Below are 19,549 nucleotides of genomic sequence, written 5' to 3' on the forward strand. Positions count from 1 at the left end.
AGCCCCCTCTCCACTAGTGATAACGGAGAGTCAACAGTCTGAAAGGATATATAATGAAAAAAAGGATAATATTGACTATCTTGTAATGGGCGAACATGTACAGGCCAAGAAAAAAATACATATAAAACAAAGAAACTACAGGAGGAGGCACTGAATTGCAAGAGCTAAGAGACTTACTATTGGCTCTCCCCACCAGAGCAGACCTTGATGTATTAGTGCAAAGACTGGCTCTATTCTGACGTTCCGTAGTCGACTACGCTATTGATTCCGTCAAAACGACTGAACCCTTGCACAACAGAGACAAACGGAAACCATTGGCACTGAATCCATCACCATTGAAATCAATGGTGATGGAAACGGAAACCTATGGTTTCTGATTGTGTCAGTCAGGGTCCAGTTCCGACGGAAAGCTCCCTAGGAACATCGGATCGGAGCCCTGACGCAGATCTGAACGAAGCCTAAGACAACGCAAGCAAGTGGATGCTAACGGATGCCATTAAAAATCCTATTTATTTCAATGGGATTTTTAACGGATCCGTTTTTATCAGTTATTTTAATATAAAAACGTATCAGGGTAAAGGATTATGCAAAGCAAGTGTGAACTTAGCCTAAAGATAAAAATACCTCAAACATTATATTTGTGGTTTTTTTTCATGCCATCTAATATTTTGACATACAGTCAGAACGCAAAATCAAAACTAACTTAAAACCAATCAAAACCGTTATTAATTTTAATAAATGATCCATCAATAATAAATTAAATTTACATGATTGTAAAATTAATAAAGTTTTAAAATAAAAAAACAACAACAATACACACACGGTGAAATTATAGGCCAGAATATATCAACTCATTAGCCAATCAGCACTGAGCTCATATAATTTTTGAAAATATAACTGTCACTCTCAGCCGGGTCTCTGCACCGTGCAGTCTTATTATAAAATGGAAATGACTAATGTCACACTGGCTCCTGCAAATACACAAATCAATAATTCTACATTTGATAAGGATTATGCTTCCAAACATTTATTATCACGTGGATTGCCTGAAATATTCATACCCATGTTTGGAGCTTGCATTGTGGGTGGTGAGCACCTGGTTCTTATTAGAAATTTACTGTAGCTTTATCAAAGTGCACAAACAATGAATGTCTATCTATCTATCTATCTATCTATCTATCTATCTATCTATCTATCTATCTATCTATCTATCTATCTATCTATCTATCTATCTATCTATCTATCTATCTATCTACCTATCTATGTTTATATACATGTACGTACCATAGGGGCAAATCAATGCGGCTGCAATGGGACCCCTGAAGAGAAGGGGCCCAGCCCAGGTTGGCCTCATCCCCAGTGGCGTAAAGGGGTCCACAGTATAGGGGATACGTGTGTGATCGCTGGGACACCGAAAGTCCCCCGAAGTTCTCCATGAGAAACCTCGGACTTCTGGGGTCTGTGTCCGTCAGCTTCATAGAAATGCTTGTGCTCCTTTCATTTTTATTGAGCTGTCCCTGGTAGTCCGAGGTATCTCTTGGAGAACTTCGGGCAACTTTCGGTCCCCCGTTCTCCTTATCACTGGGGGTCCCAGCGATCACACATCTATCCCCTATCCTGTGGAAAGGGGATACATGTCTTTTGTGGGACAAAGCATAGGCTGCATGCCGTTTTTATTTTGGGGGGGGGGGGGGGGGGAGAATTTGTGGCTGTATGGCGTTATCTACAGGGGGGCTGTATGGCGTTATCTACAGGTGGCTATATGGCGTTATCTACAGTGGGGGCTGTATGCCGTTATCTACAGAGGGGATGTGTGGTGCTATATACAGGGGGGCTGTATAGCATTATATATGGGGGCTGTATGGTGCTATTACAGGGCCGCATCTACCATGAGGCGAGTTGAGCCTCTGGCTTCAGGCGGCACCCTGCAGTGTCTCAGAGGGGGTGGCATTACAGAGCCGATGGCTGAGGTTCCCTCCACTTAGCAGCTGCAGGATGTGCTGCCTCCTTAAGAACAGCACATCTCTCCTGTGCCACCTTAATAACCCCTCCCTGATCAGAACTGCAGCTCTGCTCCTATTCACTTGAATTGTACAGCAGCTCGGCCGCTGTTCCGTGGCCGCAGCCAACTGCTTCTGGCATGTACAGCCGATGCACGGAGGCAGCCAGAGTGGCTTAACGGTGCGGGGTCCAGAGGTCATCAGTTGTACTGTAGTGAACAATCCCTTTAAGGCTATGTTCACACGGGGTATTTTGCCGAGTTTTTTGACGCGGAAACCGCGTCGCAAAACTCGGCAGAAACGGCCCGAGAACGTCTCCCATTGATTTCAATGGGAGGCGTCGGCGTCTTTTTCCCGCGAGCAGTAAAACTGCCTCGCGGGAAAAAGAAGATCGACATGCCCTATCTTCGGGCGCTTCCGCCTCCGACCTCCCATTGACTTCAATGGGAGGCAGGAGAAAGCGTATATCTCGCTGTTTTATGCCCGCGGCGCTCAATGGGCGCGGGCGAAAAACGGCACGATAATTGCCGCGAAAATCGGCGTGCAGGGAGAGGAATATCTGCCTCAAAGTTCCAAACAGAATTTTGAGGCAGATATTCCTCCCCCAAAATACTCCGTGTGAACATAGCCTAACAGTGTGAGTGGCATTATCTACAGGGGCTTTATCTACAGGGGGCTCTATTGAGAAAAATCTACAGTGTACAACCAATCTCTATAACTATAGTTCCAAATATCAAATGATAACAAAATGAGAAGTTCAATATCTTTATTAATAATCCATTAAAAACAAGAACAGCTGTAAACAGACAATTAAAATCAACAGAGTAGTAGGACAATGGGGGACACAGCAGGTTTGATATGTATGAATACAATGCCAGGGAGCAGTATATACTGACACAAATACAAAAAAAGATATATACCCCAAATATTATAGTACAAAAAAGAAGAGTCAGATTTAGGCTATACACGTGTGTGTATATAATAATACTCCAAAATTAATCATCACTCACAAATGTGTGCGTTTTAATCAGTTGATTTGATATATTTTGCTGCATCTGAAAAAAAACATACAGGGGAATGTTTGGAAATATTGTCAGGTCATGTATTACCGCATGGTGGCGGTTCAAGGGGTTAAACCTATCTGACAGGTTCCCATTAAATAAACAATAAATTGAAAACAATTACAGGCAGCAGAAAAGCTAGAATCGGCCCTGGTGCTATATACAGGGGGGCTGCATGGCGTTATCTACAGGGGGGCTGTATAGTTCTATATACAGGGGGGCTGTATGGTGCTATATCCAGGGGGGCTGTATGGTGCTATATACAGAGGGGCTGTATGGTGCTATAAACAGGGTGGCTGTATTGCATTATCTACAGGGGGCTGTATGGTGCTATATCCAGGGGGGCTGTATGGTGCTATATACAGAGGGTCTGTATGGTGCTATATACAGGGGGCTGTATGGTGCTATAAACAGGGTGGCTGTATTGCATTATCTACAGGGGGCTGTATGGTGCTATATCCAGGGTGGCTGTATGGTGCTATATACAGAGGGGCTGTATGGTACTATATACAGGGGGCTGTATGGTGCTATAAACAGGGTGGCTGTATGGTGCTATATACAGGGTGGCTGTATGGTGCTATAAACAGGATGGCTGTATGGCATTATCTACAGGGGGGCTGTATGGTGCTATATACAGGAGACTGTATCGTGCTATATACAGGGGGGCTGTATGGTGCTATATACAGGGGGGCTGTATGGTGCTATAAACAGGGTGGCTGTATGGTGCTATATACAGGGGGGCTGTATGGTGCTATAAACAGGGTGGCTGTATGGTGCTATATACAGGGGGGCTGTATGGTGCTATATACAGGAGGCTTTGTATGGCATTATCTATAGGGGGCTGTATGGCATTATCTATGGGGGGGCTGTATGGTGCTATATACAGGGGGGCTGTATGGTGCTCTATACAGGGGCGCTGTATGGTGTAATCTACAGTCGGGCTGTATGGGTGCTATAAACAGGGTGGCTGTATGGCGTTATCTACAGGGGGCTGTATGGTGTTATTTACAAGGGGGCTGTATGGTGCTATATAGAGGGGGGCTGTATGGTGCTATAAACAGGGCGGCTGTATGGCGTTATCTACAGGGGGCTGTATGGTGCTATTTACAGGGGCTGTATGGTACTATATACAAGGGTGCTGTATGGTGCTATATACAGGGGGCTGTATGGTGCTATATACAGCGAGGCTGTATGGCGCTATATACAGAGAGGGGTCTGTTTGGTGCTGTCTTCAGGGGGCTGTATGGCACTATATACAGAGGCTGTATGGCACTATTTACAGGGGGGCTGTATGGCGCTATATACAGGGGGGCTATATGGCATTATCTACAGGGGGCTATATGGCGTTATCTACAGGGGGCTGTATTGTGCTATACACAGGGGGCTGTGTATGGTGCTATCTACAGGGGGCTGTATGGTGCTATATACAGGGGGGCTGTATGGCGTTATCTATGGGGGGGCTGTATGGTGTTATATACAGGGGGCTGTATGGCGTTATCTATGGGGTTTTTTATGGTGCTATATACAGGGAGGGGGCTGTATGGGACTATCTACTTGGGGCTGTATAACGCTGTCTACGGGGGGGCTGTATGGTGCTATATACAGGGAGGGGGCTGTATGATGCTATCTACAAGGGGCCTGTATGGTGCTTTATACAGGGAAGGGGCTGTATGGTCCTATCTACACGGGGGCTGTATGGTGCTATATACAGGGTCTGTGTATGGTGCTATCTACAGGGGGGCTGTATGGTGCTATATACAGGGGGCTGTATGTCGTTATCTATGGGGGGCTTTATGGTGCTATATACATGCGTTATCTACAGGGGGCTGTATGGTGCTATCTACAGTGGGGGCTGTAAGGCATTATCTATGGGGGGCTTTATGGTGCTATATACAGGGGGGCTGTATGACGCTGTCTACCGGGGGCTGTATGGCGATTTATACAGTATGGAGGCTGTATGACGCTATCTACAGGGGGGCTGTATGGTGCTATATACAGGGGGCTGTTTATGGTGCTTTCTACAGGGGGGCTGTATGGTGAAATCTGCAGTGGGCGCTGTGTGGCGGAATCTACAGGGAGGCACTATCTACAAGGGGGGTTGTGTGGCACCCAGGGGAAGGGGGGGGGGGCCCAGTCAAAAATTTACTATGGGGCCCAGTCTTTCCTAGTTACGCCCCTGGTGGGGGCTGTATGCTGTATGGTGTTATCTAAAGGGGGGCTGTATGGTGCTATATACAGGTGGGCTGTATGGCATTATCTACAGGGGGCTGCATGCAGGGGAGAACATAGCCCCTCTGCTGCCTGAGGCGAACTATAAAAAGGCGGCCCCCCCCCCCCCCCCCGACCAAATCTATCAGAGTTTTCTCATTACTAGCTTTACACATCAAACACGCAATATATAAATTTTTTAAATAGGAAAACATTTGATGTTTTTTTGTTAAAGTGCTGCTTGAAGTATAGAAAAGATTTAAAGAATTCTTCTTACTACCAATCAGTGCAGTGCAAATAGTACAGTCTGCACTACACAGCCCCATATCTCTCCTCGGCAGCCAGTCTCTTTTGCGGTGTCACGCTCTGCAATTACATTCAAGCCAGTCCAGGACGGATCACGCTTAGCGCTGATTTGAAGCGGCATGTCCTGGGCTTGTTTCTTTGCTCTGCCTGCTGTATTGTTGTGGTCTGCTTGTGCTGTCTTGATGCAAGTGGTGGATTATTATGATCTTAGGCCCTGGGCTGTACACAAGTTATGGGTCCACATCACACGCGTAAGTATCACCTGCATGTCAAAGTACATCTCATGCCACTCTGCAGACTGTCTCTTAGCCTGATCATCTGCTGCCACACTCACACTTCTCTACATCCTCCACCACAGTAATTAACATAGATTGTAAGACCAACATTATCAATAATACCCCATACTGTTACTGAATAATACCTCCATACTCTTACTGAATAATACCCCCATACTGATACTGAATAATACCCCATACTGTTACTGAAAAATACCCCCACACCATAACCACATAGTGGCTTAATAATAGTTCCACACCATGACTGCATATTACCACCACATAGTATCTGAATAATACCACCATAGTGTTAATGAATAATACCTCCACTCCATGAGAACATATTACTACCACATAGTGACGGAATAATACCAGCATACTGTTACTGAACAATACCGCCACTCCATAACCACATAGTGACTGAAGAATACCCCCATACTGTTACTGACTAATACCGCCACACCATAACCATATAGTGACTGAATAATACCCCCATATTGATACTGAAAAAAATCAAGATCACATATTACTACAACACAGTGTCAGAAAAAAACCCTGATACTGTTAGTGAATAAAACACGCTATATATAGACCAATATTACCACCATACAGTGACCATATAAAGGTAGATGCCAGTTATACACAGGAAATCTGCAGACCATATAAGTGATTACAGTATAGTTAATTTGAGTGATTCACAGATGACGTCTTCTCAGATTGAAGTCGCTCACTTTCACCTTTTCTTCTTCATCCAGCCAAGACTGCAATGACAACTTCTCCCGGACACGATTTCCTAAGCCCTGCAGAATATGACACAGATATCTTTGGCTCCTTGCTTTTCTAGCGCACTCCCTAACTATTCCTTACCTCTACACAAACTCTGTATACATACTATACTAGGTGCCCCAGACAGTAATAGTACACACACCCTTTTGTTCCCCCAAAGGCCCCACACAGTAAGTGCTACTTTTGTACCCCTACACAGTGTTAGAGTCCCCTTTATACCTTAATCAGTGATAGAGCCACTTTTAGGGCCCTCACCCAGTAATAGAATTCCCACTCAGTATTAATAACCCCTTTATGTCCCCACAGAAATAATGTCTCAACTCAGTAGTAATACAGCCTTTTATGCCCCCATTCAGTACTAATGCCACTTTTTCTGCCACACTCAGTAATAATGCCCCCACAGTAATTTTGCCTCTTTATACCCCCACTCAGTAAAAATGCCTGCTTTATGCCCCCACAATAAGGATGCCCCCTTTTGTATGCCACTTTTTTATGCCCCCTTTTTATTACCTAAAAGACTTATGAATTTTAACTGAGTTCAGTGGCCCGGCATGGACGGCATGATGCAGTGATGTCATCGTGCCGGGCAGTTGACATCAGCGTGCTCCCGATCTCTTGTAGGCCTCAGGTCTAAACCAGGCTGTGGCCTACAAGAGCAAACGGCGGAGCAGGGAGCCAATGGCCAGGGGTTGGCTGGCAAATATTAGTCTGCGGGAGAAGCACACAGCACTGGCCCAAGAGTAGCGGCCCATTCTGGGGGCCCTGGGCAATTGGCGAGTTTGCCTCGTAACAAGGCTGCGGAAGAACTCTGCTACCTGTCAACGGAAAAATCATCCGCAAGGAGGAAAAATGTTTCTTGATGGTGGAGTACAAGAAAGCCTGACCTATTTAGAATTAGACTTTTTTGTACTCCGCCATGGGGAAACATTTTTCCCTCTGGTGGATGACTTTTTAGTTGACAGGAAGCAGAGTTACATGAAGGGGAATTATTTTTCCTTGACTTCTAGTTTCTATTGTGGCAAATGTAAGTTTTTAAAATTTTTATATTGGTAACTTTTTTTTGGTAGGTTCCGCTGGAGCGTTTGGACTACGCCGTTAATTCATTGGACTACTTCGATGATCTACTTTTTAAAAATAAATAAAATGGTGAAAGAGGGTTGTATGGGGGAATTTAGATTTCAATAAAAATATTTTTTTCTTATGTCTGTTTTTTTTAATACTTTATTATGGCCTTAGTAATGGCTGCTCTCTGATTGAGAGCGTCCATTACTAAGAAGGGGCTTAGTGTTAGCCAGTAAAAAAAAAATAATAGAAAAAAAATTACGTGAGATCCCCTCCATTTTTCATAACTAGCCAGATACAATAAAGCAGCATCAGCCTAGCATTGCCAGGGTGGGAAGGGCCAAGTTTTTTGGCCATTCCGAGCCTGATATTACCAGCCTGCAGCCACCCCAGTACCCGCCCTTCAATTTAGACGATCGGGTGCTGGATTGTACCCAGCTCTTCCCGGTACTCCTGGTGATGGTGGGTACCAGGGTAATAATAGGGATTAGTGATAGTCTTATTACTGGCTAACACTAAGCCCCTTCTTAGTAATGGACGCTCTCAATCAGACTGCTGCCATTACTAAGGCGGTAATGAAGTATTAAAAAACAGAGACATAAAGAAATTTATTTTATTGAAATAACAACTCTTCCACACAATCCAATTTAACCATTTTATTAAAAAAAAAGAAAAAAACTTAAATCAGCGAAGTAGTCCAACGAATCTACGACGTAGTCCAAATGGTCCAGCGGATACTGCAAAACAAAAATTAGCAGTATGAAAAATAAAAATAAAGATGGCTGCCCCCCACAGAAGTACAAACATATGAATAAATAGTTACCTTAGGGAACATATTCAAATAATTAGAAAAATTAGGCCCATAAAATAAAACATAATTTGTACACCTTTCTTTTGTACACCTTTCTTTTAAAGAGAATCTTTCACCTCCCCATACATGTGCAGCTGAGTGCAGCATGTAATAGGGAGGGCTGCACAAACCCTGGGGCACTTTACATTTTTTTCCTAGCCTCCTTCGTTATTTAGATATCGGTGCTGTAATATTTGGCACCCGATATTTAAATAACCCCATGAACTGTCAATGCGGAGGTAATTTGCAAGGGGCGTGTAACATCGCTGTGACACCGTCCAATCAGCTACGGACAGCGTCACAGCAAGAGTTGGAGAGAGAGCGTGTGCGTGCGGGCGCGCATCTCCGCCACCACTACGGAACAGAAGAGGAGAAGAAGAGTGTGAATTCTTCTTCTTCTGTTTCATGGCATCGGAGCTGTGTGCGCACGCACGCTCTCACTCTTTAGCTCTCGGCAGACAAGGACGAGAAGACTGATCTCTCGCGAGAGATCACACAATCTTGTACTTTCTAATGGTGACGGAAACGGAAGCTGTGGTTTCAGTTTGACTTTCCGTTGCGGGGTTCACCCGACTGAAACCTCCGACGGAACCCCGGAACAGACAGCCAACGCTGATGTGAACAGGCCCTTATACTGCGCTCAGCTTCCTGCCCCTATTAATTTAAAAGGGGTCGGCCAACGCTGGTGGGCCGGGAGTATACTGCAAGGGGGGTCTGGGCGGTTTACTTACAGCAGAGGGCTCTCTAGGGGGGAAATATCCCCCATAGAGCCCTGACTAGTTACTATACGGCAAGGTTAGGGGGGTCTGAGCATCTGACTGACTGCTCTAAAGGGGGGGCAGAATCCCCGCCTATAGAGCCCTCTACAGTAAGTCAGACGCTCAGATCCCCCCCCCCCTATCCTTCCATTATAGTGATGTGAGGGCTCTATGGGGTGGATTATTCCAGCCCCATAGAGCCTTTTGCTGTCTGTAAAATGCCCATACCCCCCATGCAGTATACTCCCGGGTCCCGATCCCAGCAGCTTCGGCCGACCGAGTTAAGGCAGGAACGTACCTTGTGCGTCTCGTCGCTCGACCGCTCCTCCTGCAGACCTGCTCCTCTCTGGCGGCGCGTGCTGCGTACAGCGAGGAGGAGGAGTGTTACACACGTGCCCATCATGCGGCACGTCTGCTATGTCTGCATGGCCCCTTCCTCCGGTCCAGTCCATCGCTGGCTGAAAATGCCACCCCCCGTTTTCGGGTAGGTGGCGCCGCCTGAGACTGTCGGCTCACCTCGGCTCATGGCAGGTGCGGCACTGGCTGCATGGTGCTATATACAGGGGAATGTATGGCGTTATCGTCTATGGGGTGGCTTTATGGTGCTATATACAGGGAGGGGGCCGTATGGCCCTATCTACAGGGGGGCTGTATGACGCTGTGTACAGGGGGGCTGTATGGCGCTATATACAGGGAGGGGGCTGTATGATGCTATTTACAGGGGGGCTGTATGGCGCTTATACAGGGAAGGGGCTGTATGGCACTATCTACAGGGGGCTGTATGGCGCTATCTACAGGGGGGCTGTATGGTGCTATATACAGGAGGCTGTGTATGGTGCTATCTACAGGGGGGATGTATGGTGCTATCTGCAGGGTGCGCTGTGTGGCGGAATCTACAGGGAGGTACTATCTACAAGGGGGGGGGGTTGTGTGGCACCCAGGGGAAGGGGGGCCCCAGTCAAAAGTTTTCTTTGGGGCCCAGTCTTTCCTAGTTACGCCCCTGGTGGGGGCTGTATGGTGTTATCTACAGAGGGAGCTGCATGGTGCTATATATATGGGACTGTATGGCGTTATCTACGGGGGGGCTGTATGGTACTATATACAGGGGGCTGTATGGCGCTATCCACGGGGGACTGTATGGTGCTATATACAGGAGGGCTGTATGGTGCTATATACAGCGGGCTGTGTATGGTGCTATCTACAGGGGGCTGTATGGTGCTATCTACATGGGGGCGCTGTGTGGCGGAATCTACAGGGAGGCACTATCTACAAGGGGGTGTTGTGTGGCACCCAGGGGAGGGGGGCCCCAGTCAAAGTTTTCTATGGGGCCCAGTCTTTCCTAGTTATGCCCCTGCTCATCCCTTATTTTAATGGTTGACGAAAACCTCTGCTGGAATTCTCTATCTACTTCACCTACAACGTTAGCAAACAAGGGTGTGTGGAGTCAACCCAAGGATAATGGAAAGGATATGGGAGGGCAAACTAGCACCAAGTCCTTCTGTCTCAGATGGTTAAAAAAATGTTACTCTTTATGATGGGCCCCTTCCAATATAGTGAAAATACAAAAAAACAAACACGGCGCCACATAGTGTGAGTAAGCCCAATCAGACAATCAGGGTAAGACGAATGGATGCTTACCACAAATGAATAGGTCAATCACTTCAAAGTCAATGTAGATCGTAAAAGTGCTGCTGCCGAAATCCCCAACGGTCACACAAAGGTGTAACCGTACAATAATGGTAATATAAAGGTAGAAAAAAGAGGTATATAACCACGGCGCTGCTACTCAATAAGGATGCAGGAGTAGATAATAATATTTATTAGTAGGCTACGCGTTTCAATGCCGCACCGGCATCTTCCTCAGGCCACATGAAATGCAGTTAAAACAAGGCAGATTTATAAACACCACGCGGCTAAAAAAAACGCCAATGTAAAAAAGGTCAGGGGGCAGCAATGACGTAATAAATTACATAGATCTCCAATTAGACAAAAGGAGGTGTCTAGGAATGACAATTGAAGTTAATGTTTATACAAACACCAAAAATGACAACTAATAATGTTTACAAGTTGGTTAAAATAAATGAAATAGAAAAAAAACATTTTTTTATAAGAAAAAATATATTTATATATTAATAAATTAGCAGAAAAATATATAAAATGATGTATATAAAAAAGACCAAAGATAATTACTATAATAATTGTAGCTAAGACATGTCTAAAAAGCACTCTAAAAAACGTAATGATTAATCAATAGGATCTAAAGGTGAAAGTTACTTATATGTATATTTGGTTAGGTAGAAAACCTGTAATTAAATAATCAATGAGTAAAAGGATAAATATAATTAAAATTGCAAATATCATGAGCCTAAAATTGTATGTAACACATATCTGCAACAATACAGAGAAAAAAGCAACGCCCGTCAGAACACCAGCTATAAAGCTACATGGGCGCCCGAGGATCAGAACCATGGACAGCTCAGGGGAAAGAAAATAAACGGATCAGAGAACAAGGGTTGTAGTGTGAACGCAAACCATTAATCTCCATTATACTACTCAAAATAAGAATGAGATAAAACTCAGTTGAAAAATGCATACATTTACATTTTGTAAGAGAAAGAAACCACTTAGCATTATAAATGATCAGTGGATGTATTTAACAAACTTGCATAATAAATAAATATATTCGAAAAGATCTAATTAAAAATGACATGCATGGAAAAAATGCAGACCAATGATCGCGCTAGTACAAAAAAACAGCAGAGACCCGGCAGGAAGCCAAATAGGCTCTCAAGTAGCCGTTCAAAAATCAGAACCACGGACAGCTCCGATGAACAAGAAAACCGGAATGGAAGAGGTTTGTAATGTGTACACACACCATTACGCTTCTGAATAAACATGTTACCAACCACAGAGAAAATAAGAAGGCAATATTTGCCAAATATATAAATATATATAGGTAAGTAGAATATAAATATAATTACACATAAATCTCTCTCTAAACCCTCGAGTTCAAAATGAAAGAGATATCTAAAATACGGCAAGTGACGTTAAATGTTAACACAACCTCAATACTGACCCACTCTAATGTAAACACACATAAATGTCTCTCAAAAAAATGTGTATAATCTAAAAATTCGACAATAAATGTCTGTAAAACCAAAACAAAAAAATATATACAAAACAAATATAAATATAAAGGTATGGACCATCAAGACTGAATTAGAAATGAGTTATTAATCAAGAGATGATACAAAGAGAAAAAAACACCATAGAACCAACACAGGTAAATATGTGGAGTAGACCATTATATTTATAAAATAAATTTAAATAGAAGCCAGACCCATGAACAATGATCAACCGAACAAAAGTAAAACCTGAAGGGAAACAAATTTCTAGTCAAGCGATGATTCAGAGATGTCATTTAGACCATTTGGGTGCAGAGTCACTAATTTAAAAATCCAAAATTTTTCTCTCTGTTTTAATTTTTGAAAACGATTAGGAATATCACAAGATATTTGTTCTATAGGGGTAATTTTGATTTGGTCAAATTGACATTTGTGGGAGGAAGCACAGTGCCTTGAAACACTATGTTTCAGAAAACCTTTGGTAACATTATGTCTATGTTTGTTGATTCTGCTCCGCAGACATTGGATGGTCCGTCCAATATACTGTAAATGACATGAGCATTCCAGCAAATAAATGACGTAATTACTGGCACAATTGAGGAAAGTTTTGATGGGAAATATTTCATTAGTAGTGTTAGAACGGAAAGAGTGCTCCCTGTGTGAAATATTATCACAACACAAACAACGTCCTTGCCACATTTAAAAGTACCATTTAGTATAGGAATAATTCTTGGAATAGATAACTTAGTATTGCGAACCCGGCTTGGTGCCAATATATTTCTCAAATTTGATGACCGTCTGAAGGTTATACCCGGTTTATCTGGTAAAACCTCTTTAAGAAATGGATCGTTTTTCAAAATGTGCCAGTGTTTGGACAAAATTGATCTTATGGAATTATGACCACTGTTGTATGTTGTTATAAAATTGTTTGGGAATTTATTAGTATTTTTAATAGCGTTTGTTTTACCAATTTCATTCGTACACTCAGCAGATGTTGACACCAATTTTACAGGGACAATATAGGACTTTTGAGACAATAGGGCCGCTCTCGAGCGAGCGCCCTTAATTAATTGAGTTGGAAAATTCTTTTCCTTAAAGGGAATGTGTTGCCAGAAAAACATGTTTTTTTTTTTAAAATTAAACATTTAGTGTGTGGGTGATTAAACATTGTTCAAATTTTTTTTATTTTTTTCACGAGTCAGGAAATATTATAAATTAATTCTAATTTATAATACTACCCATTTTTGGTCACTAGATGGAGCTCTTCCCAAAATTGCAGCTTTGCAAAATTGGGTAAAAAGCCCTCGCTCTAGTTAGCTATCAGCATCCCCCCCTCCTTTATCCTGGCTAGTGCCGGGATAAACGAGGGGTTTGAACGGTGTAACCTCCTACACTGTGTGTCGCCATTTTTTGAGCTAACACACAGTGTAGTAGGTTTACATACAGTAGTAAACACACACAAACACGAACATACATTGAAATCTCTTACCTGCTCCTGCCGCCGCGGCTCCCTCCGGCCCGTCCGCTCCGTTTGCTGACGCTGGTCCAAGTACACAAATCCGGAAGCCGCGACCGGAAGTAGTAATATTACTGTCCGGCCGCGACTTCCGGTCCACAGGAAAATGGCGCCGGACGGCGCCAATTTCGAATTGGACTGTGTGGGAGCGGCGCATGCGCAGTTCCCACACAGACGCCGTACACTGAAGTCAATGGGACGGGAGCCGTTCGCAGTCCCTATGGGACTGTGGCTGCCGTATTCCATGTCTGTATGTGTCGTTAATCGACACAGACAGAAATGGAACAAAAAATGGCAGCCCCCATAGGGAAGAAAAAGTGTAAAAATAAGAAAAAGTAAAACACAAACACACAAATGAATATAAACGTTTTTAATAAAGCACTAACATCTTTAACATATAAAAAAATAATTTGTGGTGACACTGTTCCTTTAAATCTCCCCTCAAGTATGTTACATTCCTTTTCAAAATTGTGGTCAGAAGAACAATTCTTCCTTATTCTCCTGAATTGTCCAAACGGCACATTCCTAATCCACGGGGGGTAATGGGCACTTTTAAAATCAATGTAACTATTCACATCGACTGTTTTAAAATGTGTTCTGGTGTTAAAATTGTTATTAATACTATCATAATCTATAATGAGATCTAAAAAATCAATGCTCGTGACAGAAAAAGTGTGGGTAAAAGTTATTCCATAATTATTTCTATTGATCATCTCCATAAAACAATTTGCTTCATCTACCCTCCCATTCCATACAATAAATAGATCGTCAATAAAACGTTTATATAAAAGAATGTTGTTCCTATAATTGTGATCATTAAGGATATACTCCTCCTCAAATTCCCCCATATAAAGGTTGGCGTATGACGGGGCAAATCTAGAACCCATGGCGCAGCCCTTAATTTGGTTAAAAAAATTATTTCCAAAACTAAAAACATTATGTTTGAGTATATAGTCCACACAATTAGTTAAGAATTGAATTTGTGCTATTGGGAGCATGGGATTAGAGGCTAAAAATGTTTCCACCACTTCAAGACCCTTATCATGAGGTATATTGCTATATAATGCAGTGACGTCTGCTGTTAAAAAACATATATTAGTGAGAGAGGTGTCGACTACTAAATCCTGTAACTCTTTAATCAAATGAGTAGAATCTCTCAAATAGGAAGGCAGTTGGAGCACAAATGGTTGTAGATGTAAATCGATGTAATGGGACAAATTACTCGTGAGTGACCCAATGCCCGAAATGATGGGCCGGCCTGGGGGGTTAGTCACACATTTATGTATCTTAGGGAGATGATATATGAATGGTAAGCTAGGACAAGATACATTTAGAAAGTTCTTTTCTTTCTTAGTTAAAAGCCCATCATGAAAAGCTGTGTCAATCAAATGTCTGTACTCACCTATATAGGTGGTAAGTGGGTTGGCCAATAATTTTAAATAGAATGAACTGTCCGATAGTATCCTAGAGGTCTCATTTAGATAATCACTTTTGTTCTGAATAACAATGCCCCCACCTTTATCCGCAGACCGGATAACAATGTCTTCATTATTGCGCAACGATTTAATCGCTCGTCTTTCATTAATAGTCAGATTATCTGGCATGAAATGGGGTTTATCTAGTGCCCGAAATTCATTACCAACCAATGAGGAAAAAGTTTCCATAAAAGAACCCTGGTGATGAATTGGATAAAAATTAGATTTTGGGTGAACTTCCACACTTAAAGCCTTTTGAGCGGGTTCATACTCAAGGATGTCACTCGTTACAGAAGTTGCTGCGGAATGTTTAGCAAGAGCGAAATGTCTCGATAGGGTTAATTTTCTAGTGAACCTATTAAGGTCCATAAAAAGTTCAAAAGTGTCAGGGGGGGCCACTGGACAAAATGAGAGCCCCTTACCTAGTAAACTTGTTTCAAAATCATTTAACTCATATGAAGATAGGTTGAAAAGTTTCACTGTATATTCCTTTGTTTTTTTGACTGTAGGTGGGGCAATGATGGGTTTTCGTTTCCTACCACCCCTTTTTCCTCTATATCTACTTCCGTTTCTAGTTTTCTTTTTGTCGAGATTTTTTGTATTGTCGGAAAAAAACTGGTTATAGTTTGGATTTGGGACTCAAGATGTAGGGTATTAGGCAATCTTTGCTTTTCAATACCGGAGTTATCGGGGGCATGGTTAATTCCGATGGAAGGCCCAAAAAAGAAATAGTGGAGGTAGTATTATCAGTCGACGTAGAAGGGCAATCAAGAGGAAATACATTATGTGTTAAAATATGTGCATTGTGCTGTGTGGCCCCTACTGAATTATCTGCATTCAACGGGGACTCTATATCATGTACTGAAAACACAAGTTGTTCAATAGAATTGGGGGTACTATGAATGGATAATTGCATGAGCGATGATGTACTACCTAAATCATGGGAATTTGGGGAGTCATTAAGATGTGGAGACGAGGGGCAGACATGTGGGGGAACACCCGACTGTAAATTTAACCGAGATAATTGAAGATCAAGATCCGAGGATTTAAAAGCATTAATGGGTATGGTAGAAAGATGATGAGCAGTGGAAGTACTCATCACATCGGAATTAATCTGAATATTACATGAAGACAGAATAGTTGGTTCATTCATGGGGTGAGTACTGGTTTCACGCCTGAACAAACTAAACAAACTAAACTAAACTAAACAAACTAAATCGATGACTGATCTCTTTTTACTTTTGGAGGACACTTTGAAAAAGGAAGCTCTACAGAGCATTGACTGCCGTTTCTTAAAATTTTATATTGATGAGAACATTGCTCCCAGGGGTTTAAGAATTTTATTTAACAACCCCTATCCCACTGATAGTGCGTTTAAATTTGATTGGTACCAACACATTGGGCAGTGCAATAAGGGTTTTCTAGAGAGACTTAGAAATAAGAGATGCGCAATCAGTGAGCTACTCGGTCTTGAAATTAACTCCTTAAAAAAGAAACTCATGGTGTTTTTGGAACATCAAGACTTTGGCAAATTGGAGATCTCCACTAATAATAGATTAATCCAATTTGAAAATGAACTTGTACTAAAAAAGGCCAACAAGCTTAAAAGAGACCGAAATGACTACTCCACGGATTTATTGGGTGATTGGAGAGTGGAGCTCCATCAGCACACCCCCTTACCTAATTATGTATCTAATAATCCAAGGACCACCAAACCTGTTCATAAAATAATACAAAAAAATTTTCCTTCGGATTTTCATCACTATCAGTCCCCCACTTATGCAAGGTCCCCTAGGAATTACTCCAAATATATTGATAAAGAACACAAGAGCACTGGTACCCTAAGTTCCACACGCAAACCCAATACAAGTCTCCCTGGGACTAGCTCCAACAGCAGGCACATTAACCCCATGAATGAACCAACTATTCTGTCTTCATGTAATATTCAGATTAATTCCGATGTGATGAGTACTTCCACTGCTCATCATCTTTCTACCATACCCATTAATGCTTTTAAATCCTCGGATCTTGATCTTAAATTATCTCGGTTAAATTTACAGTCGGGTGTTCCCCCACCAGTCTGCCCCTCGTCTCCACATCTTAATGACTCCCCAAATTCCCATGATTTAGGTAGTACATCATCGCTCATGCAATTATCCATTCATAGTACCCCCAATTCTATTGAACAACTTGTGTTTTCAGTACATGATATAGAGTCCCCGTTGAATGCAGATAATTCAGTAGGGGCCACACAGCACAATGCACATATTTTAACACATAATGTATTTCCTCTTGATTGCCCTTCTACGTCGACTGATAATACTACCTCCACTATTTCTTTTTTGGGCCTTCCATCGGAATTAACCATGCCCCCGATAACTCCGGTATTGAAAAGCAAAGATTGCCTAATACCCTACATCTTGAGTCCCAAAATCCAAACTATAACCAGTTTTTTTCCGACAATACAAAAAATCTCGACAAAAAGAAAACTAGAAACGGAAGTAGATATAGAGGAAAAAGGGGTGGTAGGAAACGAAAACCCATCATTGCCCCACCTACAGTCAAAAAAACAAAGGAATATACAGTGAAACTTTTCAACCTATCTTCATATGAGTTAAATGATGTTGAAACAAGTTTACTAGGTAAGGGGCTCTCATTTTGTCCAGTGGCCCCCCCTGACACTTTTGAACTTTTTATGGACCTTAATAGGTTCACTAGAAAATTAACCCTATCGAGACATTTCGCTCTTGCTAAACATTCCGCAGCAACTTCTGTAACGAGTGACATCCTTGAGTATGAACCCGCTCAAAAGGCTTTAAGTGTGGAAGTTCACCCAAAATCTAATTTTTATCCAATTCATCACCAGGGTTCTTTTGTGGAAACTTTTTCCTCATTGGTTGGTAATGAATTTCGGGCACTAGATAAACCCCATTTCATGCCAGATAATCTGACTATTAATGAAAGACGAGCGATTAAATCGTTGCGCAATAATGAAGACATTGTTATCCGGTCTGCGGATAAAGGTGGGGGCATTGTTATTCAGAACAAAAGTGATTATCTAAATGAGACCTCTAGGATACTATCGGACAGTTCATTCTATTTAAAATTATTGGCCAACCCACTTCCCACCTATATAGGTGAGTACAGACATTTGATTGACACGGCTTTTCATGATGGGCTTTTAACTAAGAAAGAAAAGAACTTTCTAAATGTATCTTGTCCTAGCTTACCATTCATATATCATCTCCCTAAGATACATAAATGTGTGACTAACCCCCCAGGCCGGCCCATCATTTCGGGCATTGGGTCACTCACGAGTAATTTGTCCCATTACATCGATTTACATCTACAACCATTTGTGCTCCAACTGCCTTCCTATTTGAGAGATTCTACTCATTTGATTAAAGAGTTACAGGATTTAGTAGTCGACCCCTCTCTCACTAATATATGTTTTTTAACAGCAGACGTCACTGCATTATATAGCAATATACCTCATGATAAGGGTCTTGAAGTGGTGGAAACATTTTTAGCCTCTAATCCCATGCTCCCAATAGCACAAATTCAATTCTTAACTAATTGTGTGGACTATATACTCAAACATAATGTTTTTAGTTTTGGAAATAATTTTTTTAACCAAATTAAGGGCTGCGCCATGGGTTCTAGATTTTCCCCGTCATACGCCAACCTTTATATGGGGGAATTTGAGGAGGAGTATATCCTTAATGATCACAATTATAGGAACAACATTCTTTTATATAAACGTTTTATTGACGATCTATTTATTGTATGGAATGGGAGGGTAGATGAAGCAAATTGTTTTATGGAGATGATCAATAGAAATAATTATGGAATAACTTTTACCCACACTTTTTCTGTCACGAGCATTGATTTTTTAGATCTCATTATAGATTATGATAGTATTAATAACAATTTTAACACCAGAACACATTTTAAAACAGTCGATGTGAATAGTTACATTGATTTTAAAAGTGCCCATTACCCCCCGTGGATTAGGAATGTGGCGTTTGGACAATTCAGGAGAATAAGGAAGAATTGTTCTTCTGACCACAATTTTGAAAAGGAATGTAACATACTTGAGGGGAGATTTAAGGAAAAGAATTTTCCAA

At 42.1% G+C, this 19,549-nt stretch overlaps 1 protein-coding gene across 1 annotated transcript in view; it reads left to right on the plus strand.

The window, feature by feature from the left end:
- The first annotated feature begins 927 nt into the window (after positions 1–927).
- The window catches only part of LOC142660152 (sperm-specific sodium:proton exchanger-like), a 101,109-nt gene continuing 82,487 nt past the window's right edge, over positions 928–19,549 (plus strand). Inside the window, exon 1 of the mRNA XM_075836736.1 lies at positions 928–1,088. Within this exon, the coding sequence (XP_075692851.1) occupies positions 944–1,088 (145 nt within the window). The 5' untranslated portion in view covers positions 928–943. The remainder of the gene's footprint in view (positions 1,089–19,549) is intronic.

The sequence above is a fragment of the Rhinoderma darwinii genome, chromosome 9 (genome assembly GCF_050947455.1).
Source record: "Rhinoderma darwinii isolate aRhiDar2 chromosome 9, aRhiDar2.hap1, whole genome shotgun sequence".
NCBI classification, from domain to species: Eukaryota; Metazoa; Chordata; class Amphibia; order Anura; family Rhinodermatidae; genus Rhinoderma; species Rhinoderma darwinii.